Source organism: Arachis duranensis, chromosome 6 (assembly GCF_000817695.3).
Source record: "Arachis duranensis cultivar V14167 chromosome 6, aradu.V14167.gnm2.J7QH, whole genome shotgun sequence".
In the NCBI taxonomy this organism is placed as follows: domain Eukaryota; kingdom Viridiplantae; phylum Streptophyta; class Magnoliopsida; order Fabales; family Fabaceae; genus Arachis; species Arachis duranensis.
The window spans coordinates 108,319,302-108,327,327 of NC_029777.3; the positions used below are offsets into that span (position 1 = coordinate 108,319,302).

At 31.4% G+C, this 8,026-nt stretch overlaps 1 protein-coding gene across 1 annotated transcript; it reads right to left on the reverse strand.

The window, feature by feature from the left end:
• Positions 1–4,661: 4,661 nt before the first annotated feature.
• Positions 4,662–7,799, reverse strand: LOC107495861 (uncharacterized). Its single transcript, XM_016117065.3, has 5 exons — positions 7,143–7,799; positions 6,390–6,528; positions 5,923–6,082; positions 5,422–5,619; positions 4,662–4,984 (listed from the first exon to the last, which is right to left on the reverse strand). The coding sequence occupies exons 1-5, from the start codon at positions 7,660–7,662 to the stop codon at positions 4,979–4,981; spliced, it is 1,023 nt and encodes a 340-aa protein (XP_015972551.1). The 5' UTR covers positions 7,663–7,799; the 3' UTR covers positions 4,662–4,978.
• Between the last annotated feature and the right edge of the window lie 227 nt (positions 7,800–8,026).

Genomic DNA, 8,026 nt, shown 5'->3' on the forward strand with positions numbered 1-8,026 from the left:
ACATTATTATGACTATTATTATTGGATATGTATTTAGTTCAATTTTCAGTTTTCATTTGTAGTAATCCTTTGCTAGAAATCTCCAAGTCAATCCTACAGCATCATATGGAGAATTAAGAACACACATAAAAACAAATAAGTGATTCATTGTGTTTGTGAGTCTACAAATGAATTATTGGTGTGTTTAAAACCAAGGTTCAATTTATTAGTAAATTCCTATAATTCGAACTAATTTATAATTAAAATATTTATAATTTTAAATTTTTTTAATGAAAAAGGTTAAAAACCAACATTTTTAATATAAAAAAGAGAAGAGTTGGTTAATTCAAAAGTAAGATTAAAAAAAAAAGGAAGTATTAGCCATCTAAATTTTTCTTTTTTAATCATGTCCATTAAATACAAAATCTTAATCAAGTACCTAAAGTAATTTATTATTTTAACTAAACCTTTTATTTAATTAGATAATCTTTTACCTTTGCCCATAAAAAATTAGAAGATTATTATAATATGAGAATATAAAAGAATTTATAATATCAGATTAAACGAAACACCTGATTGTAAAATTATATTCAAGGCAGGGACCCCATTTAAAAGTTTTAAAACAATATATACTAAATTAAAAAATATTCCATAGCATATGACTTGCATTTCAGTGCAGCTAAACATAAAAAATCTAAAATAAACTGAAAGACGAATTTTGGGAAAACCGAATACATAAAATTTCCATGCATTGCAACACAAAATTTCAAGCACAATCAAAATATCATATTATTACATCACAGATAAAATATTATTATACATATGAATCCTTGACATTAGCAAATACGTCCATTGTTTTTTTTCTTGATAACTACTCTTATTGTCATGTTCAAACAAAGTTCTTCTAGAAGATATTAATTGATTGACATGAAAATTGAAGTATTGTTGTCATGTTGAAACATGCTACATCTTAAATACTTATATTTATGATTTTATAGACTAAGTCCATAGTCTGTTCCAGAAGTTACATGTGCACCAAGCATAGCTCATGATCCATAGTTGATTTCCTACGGCACTTGCTAGATTCTAATATCTAATGAATTCATATTAGAAGTAAATGGTCAAGAAAGACTAAAATAAACAAGGAAAACTTTTTTTTTTAACGTCAAAATATAATATTATGTGTTGATAATGCTCATTTTATGGTAAACCCTAAATAGTTATATATTTTCTAAACAGATTTAATGCATTTAATTTAATATATGACAAAAGAATATGTATAATTTTTTTTATTTGGTGAGTTATGTATAACTATTTATTTTATTATGTAACATTTAAAAACTATATGAAATATATTTAAGAATGGATACTAATACATGTTCTTGATGTAAGTATTAATTATGTGCTACCAACATTTTAAGTATTTTTTTTTCAGAATTTTTTCACTTTTAAATTTTATTATAATCAAATTACCTAGATCGATAAATCTCACTTTTTATATTATTTTTAGTTTATTTATTCTTTAAATATGTATGGTTTAATTACTCTACTGGTCTTATAGTTTCGCTAAATTCTCAATCAGATCCCTATATTTTTTTTAATTGAGTCTCTACACCAATTTTTTTTTTCAATTAGGTTCCTCTTAACAGTAATTGATTTAATTGTATAAGGACTCAATTAAAAATAAATTGGTACAGAGATCTAAATAAAAAAAAAGTATAGAGATCTAATTAAAAATAAAATTTGGTACAAGAATTCAATTAAAAAAATATAAAATTTAATTGAAAATTTTGTAAAACTATAAAAACCAACAAAATAATTAAACTAATATATATTAAAAATTTAAATTCGATCTTATATATGCAAAAACTTATTAATTAATAACATATACTTAAATAAAATTTAATTTTTGACCTGTAAGACCTAGAAATATTGTGAGAAATTAAAAGCAACTCGTATTTGATATCGATAAACATCAATTTTATTTTAGATGTGGAAATAATCATTCACAACACATTTATATTGTTTCATCTCTATCTCTCTCTCTCTCTCATTGGTCAAAAAACTAATAATAACTCTATGGAAACTTCTATAGAATTAACCTCAAGTTTCTATGTGTTTTTTAGTTTGACTAACGTCTTCTCAACCTTTCAATTTTTAAAACACAGGATCCATAGTAGCCATATCATAAAATCTTCACAAAACACTTTCTGATACAAAAGAAACAAGAACCTTAGCCATTTGTTTTCCCATATGTTGAGCCATTTTGGTTGTGGAACTTTCCATCATGAAGCTGATGATGAACTACCATGCCCAACTCCAAGAAAATCCAAAACTAAGAAGGACAATCCCTTTTCGACACGTGGACTCGACAAATTCTCTGCACTCTTAGCTGATCTTGATGAGAGGAGGCAGAGGATTTACTCACAGATGAACCCTCATGAAATTTCATTTGTTAGGTTTGTATATTCTAGCACCAATGATTTTGTTCCTATAGTTGTGAAGGTGAAGAACAACAACAAGAGCCAAGAACTCAAGGTGGTGAAACCAAGAAAGTTAGATCATCATCATCATCATCCTCATCAAAGTGACAAGCCCACAGTTGAATCAAGTGAAATTATGGATGAATCAAAGCAACCCAAGTTGGAAAATGGTGATAAGAAGGTGAAAAAGAAGAGATTGAATTGGAATTTGAAGAGTTTTGATATGTGGAAGCCATGTTTCTATGTTCCAATGGTTATGATACTAATCTTGGTGCTGTTGACAATGTTTGGGAGATCAGTTTCAACACTTTGCACTTGCATTTTGTGGTATGTGATCCCTGCACTGAAGGGTAGTAATAGATCATCATCAAATTCAAGGATGTCGCCGAAGAATTCGAAGAAGAAAGATTATGCTAGAGGGGTGAGTGAGACCAAGAAGATTGTAATCAATGAAGGGTTGGTGAATGAAGAAAAGGTGAAGATTAAGAAAGAGTATGTTAGAGGTTGGAGTGAGAATAAGATGAACACAGATGGTTTAATGTCTCCAAGGATTTCTATTGGTGATTCTAATGATGAAGTTTCTAAGAACAAGTCTTCAGCAAAACACAGCCATAAGAAAAGCTGGTGAAGATTGTAATTTTCTGTTTTTCATTTCATAATTACCCTTTCTTTCACTTTTTTTTTCTTTTTGCTTTTTGTTCAAGGAAATTTTCAGTCTTTTTTTTTTCTGGAGTAGGAATAGGATTTTGATGCTGTGAATTATAGTAGTGTAAATTTCAATCTTGGTTGAAAAGTTTCAATGCTTCAAATGTCAATCACGTTATTACTTGTTTTGAGTGTAAAAGGATATAAGCTAAGTGGTAATATCCTTTCATGTTAGCTAATCTTGCTTCATGATCATGGTGTGGTTTATTTGCATCTAAGTTCCTTATGGTAAACACTATATTAACAACCAATATGTATTCCTTTTATTTTGTTAATTAAATACACAATTAATTAATAACAATCATATTTTTATAAGAAAGTATGAATAGTGCTATTGTAAGTTCTTTTATACTTATTATACTACCATGAAGAATAGACACATCTTTTCAAGATTTTTATAGTTTTGGCAGTTTTTCTCTTCATGGTAAAAGCTGATAAAGAAAATGAATAGGTTACTCAAATTATGAACCAAGGTCAGAACCTATGGTATGGATATTCATGATTTTACAGGAAAAGTCTAAAATTTCATCTAGCTTTTTGAATGAAAAGTTAGGTAAACATTGTTTAATATTACCCACTAAAATCAACCATTGGCATATGTAAAGTTGCATTGGTTAGGTTAGAAGTAGTAAATGAAACAACATGCATTTTCTGAAACTTTAGTGATGATTTCACTGGAATTAATCTTGTTGGATAATCTTTAATATATAGTTAAATTTGGTGCGTCATATAATGCTTTAATATATGTTATTGATGGAACATTTTGAATGTAAATCCTTTAAAGTGAGAAAATTGATAAACGAAATAAAATGAAAAGTTAATTATTATTGATTTTATAACTTCTACAAAATATGTACCTCATATCTTAATATTATTTTAATTTAAAAATAATCAACTCATTTACTCATCATTTTACTAACTTTCTCACTTTAAAAAATCTTGATCCAAGCATTTTACTAACTTTTTCACTTTAAAAAATCTTGATCCAAGCATTTCTATCCGTACATTTTTGTTTCTAGATTAAACATCCAACTCACTATGTTCCATCCCACTAATTAAATTTTTTTTGTTAAACTCCCACAAATTAAAGTTGATTGCCTTATTTTTTCAAAGGATGAAACCATTATTCACTAAATTAAATATGTATCCGAAAATCTTCCAACTATATAAACCTCTAATTCGATCCGTGTTCATTTTTTACAAAATATCAAAAACAATTTAGTCTTGACTTGTAAGGGTAAACACGGATCAAATATAACAAAAATCTCGATTCGATCCGCACCAAAATTATCAGATCGGACCGGATCTTGGATATGTCCGCAAAATATATACATACCGCAATTTTCATATTGAATTCGGATAAATACCGCGAATATGCGGATCAGATTCGATCTATGAACACCCCTACCGACTTGCTTATCGCGAAACAACACAGCCCCTCCGTGAAATTTTAACACATTTCTTAATCCATTATTACACTAGAAAGAAAACCTGTGAGGCAACTTCACATTTCGATTTCGTAATCCATTTCTATCACCTTTTTAATTTTTATCCGCTACAAGATAGGGGTGACTAAAAATAACATATCTTTGCCTGGTGTTTAAAAACTAAAAACAAGAATATCCAAAAGGCAAAAACATATACAAATAATAATTATGACAATTGAACTATGATTAGTGCGAGTACAATTGACATCTCAAAAGACTACGAACCTTAGTGACCCAAAATGGTCTTAGTCATAGTCGCTAGAAAATGCATGGAATGGTCCATTTGCTAGAAACTTCTCAGTGTAGGCTTGGATCCATGAGTCCTTATTCCTGCATAACATAAAGAGACATGGTACTCAAAATTGGCAACCTTTGATCAATTTCAGACAGTCAAAATTATGTGGAATTCAATTATGTAAATTTTGGATTAACTTTTTACTTTTACTAGTAGTATATCTATTCTTAATATCATATACTTAGATAAGTGAAATCTACATAGCAATTGGATATTGAAATTAACATGTGGTTATTTCAGTTCAAATATGTGAGAATTTCAATTATCTAAACGATGATTTAACATTTGCCTTTGCTAATAGTATATACCTCTGCTTAATAACACTCAACAACACATAGAAAACTGAAATGCATACCTATTTGAATTGCAATAATCATATGTCAATTTAAATGTCCATATTTAAACCAAAAAAAAAATTCCGAGTGTACACTAGGGACAATCATAAGAATCATTTGAGATATCAAAATCTAACCCGGAATCTCCTTGGCCGCACATTCTCTGGGCTGTGGCGAGCATAAGGGGTATGGCGTCTAGGAGCTTCACTTTTATAATGATCTGCTGCCGTTGTTGACACTCTGTTGGTCTTTTCTTGAGTTTGATTTCTCGTGTTCCGAAAAAATCCATCTCTATCCCAGCTAACTTCATAATCAGCCTTTAATCTCGATCCTTGCTGTCAATAAACAAGAAATTCTACTGTCACTCATCACATAAACATATCTAAGTTTCCAATTTCCATCATGTATAATTCACAAATTGATGCAAGTGTGAGGCGGCTTTATACTTCCAGTTTAAGCAATTGCCATAACACTTCTGACCACAGTCATTGACAGTAAAATGAACTGATCATCTTACTATAGACATCCAAAACAGAAATAGTGACAAATGACAATAAAGATGTGAATTGCAGTGTAGTAAGAAACTATGCTTATTTCACAGTGGAGTTACCAAACATAAGTCAGAAACAAGCCAATACCTTTTGCAATGAGCGACCACATAGAACTCTCAATGCATCATGGAAGTCTCTATATTTTTCAAACTGAACCACAATCTTACAGTAAAGGCCTGAAACCAGGTCTCCGCCGTCTTCATTTGCATCCTTACCTGGATCATCGTCCTCAGCAACATTAAGATTCCTATTAAATGTAAGTTACAGAACAAGAAAATTATGTACACCCATAGTAAGGTGAAATATGATCATTCTCATATAAGTATCAGTATAGGGTGGAATATAACAACATTTAACAATAAGTACAGCAAATTAAGAAGGTTCATTGTACTGCTTAAAAAGGTCAAAGAAACAAAATCATGTTAGGAAAAAATATAGCCTTCACCTCCAACCTAATCATGATTAAAAATGTTTGTTTCTTGAAAAAATAAAATCATTGAAAATCAAATACAAGATAAAAACATCCTTTAAAAACAATCAATTCCTGCAAGTACCTTATCTTGCCAAATGTTGAGAAGATGGTATGTGTGACGAGCATGGAAGGCTTAGAAGAAACTCTAGGCTCAGCAAACCATCGTGAGGGAACACCCCTCAAAATAATCGTATCTGGTTCACGCTTCCCTCTATAGTACCCTGCAGAAAGATCAAACCTTTACACCTAATTAAAAATACAATCCAGCCCTTCCCTTTCAAATCACATAAAGAAAAAACCAAAAATCAGACCCAAGAAAAGAAGCAGCTCAAATTAGTTCCCAAAAATGATCTTCGCATCAAACTAGTCCTCTAGAGATTTTGAGCATCAATATCATCCTTCAAAGTTTAAAATAAACATCAAGTCAATCTTCTAAATTCTAATGCATATTAGGCATCAACTTTAGTCCTTAATTTACGAAGAGACTCTAATTCGATGTACTACAAATCTTTCTAGCAAGCCTTTAAGCACTTAGTAATAAGAACATGAGTGAACGATCAAAGGCCAAAACACTCCCTGAAGTTGATAATCGTCTTTAATTTCATCCTTGAAGTGAACACCTAAGTACAAACCTGACCAATTTGACTACTATAACAAAAGCTGCTAAGCCTTTCTCACTAGCTCGGATCAGCTACATTGATTAAACTTGACCACTTTTACTCATTTTTGAAGATTTCGAGGACCTTATAAACAAATATATAGTCATTACCACTTTACATTACTACTAATTTCATGGTTTACACAAAAAATAAGAAGAATGAACGCAGAGACAAACCTCGAGTATCAAACGCAAAAAAGTGTTCCCAATCTTTCTTCATTGCCTCAAAATCATCCGAAACGGGAACAGCAACATCAAGCTTGAACTTAACCCCTTCAAGATTCAGCTCAATCCCGTTCATCTTCTCCACCAACCTCTTCCTCCACTCCCAAACCCTCTTTTCAACCGCACCCTCGCCTTCCTCATCTTCTTCTTCAATGAACTCGAGATTCCAGATCCTGAGAGTCCCCGAAGCAACAGGCTCCTCGCGCTTCCGCTTCTTGAGGTCCCTCACGCGCTTAACGTCGAGGTCGTCCTCGGGAATCGCGAGGGAGTGAGTGGTGTGAAGGTAGTCGATGAGAGCGCGCTTCATCTTCCACTCGTCGACGGAGGTAACGGTTGCGGCGAGAGGGTAGATAGTGAGCGTGAGCTTCACGCGCGGGACGAGCGTGAGGCCGCTGCTGTTGTCAATCTCTAACGGTTTCGTTGGGCGAAACGGCCTTGACCGTTGGGGTTGTTGGTCGTTGCTGTTGCTCATTGTCCAAACTCACAAATTCTCACAACACTTCACAGTCACAATAAAATGAGATTCGGATTCGAAGCTGAAGAAGAAGAGGGGAGTTTTCTGAAGCTAGTGCTGACAGCTGCCACTGTAACCGTGATTATGGCGGCCAACGACGAAACGCTGTCGTTTCGTTTACTAAACTGGATGGGGTTTCTTTTATTATTTATTTGAATAAATATCATATTCAATATTATTCAATTTTGTATTATTGTAAAATTATTTTTTATAACTTTTATTGTTTAGAAAATTTAAAATCAATAAAATTTAAGATAAAAAAATGTTTAGCTAAAAGTTATTTTCTTAGTTAAACTTTATTTATATATTTATTTTAAAATGA

Bases quoted from the DNA above. Each gene is read 5' to 3' on its own strand.
- LOC107495861 (XM_016117065.3), bottom strand. From the start codon at position 7,662: ATGAGCAACAGCAACGACCAACAACCCCAACGGTCAAGGCCGTTTCGC. The intron at 6,529-7,142 runs GTTTGTCTCTGC...ATCTTTCTGCAG, and splicing joins TTTTGCGTTTGATACTCGAG to GGTACTATAGAGGGAAGCGT. The intron at 5,620-5,922 runs GTATTGGCTTGT...GTTTATTGACAG, and splicing joins GTGGTCGCTCATTGCAAAAG to CAAGGATCGAGATTAAAGGC.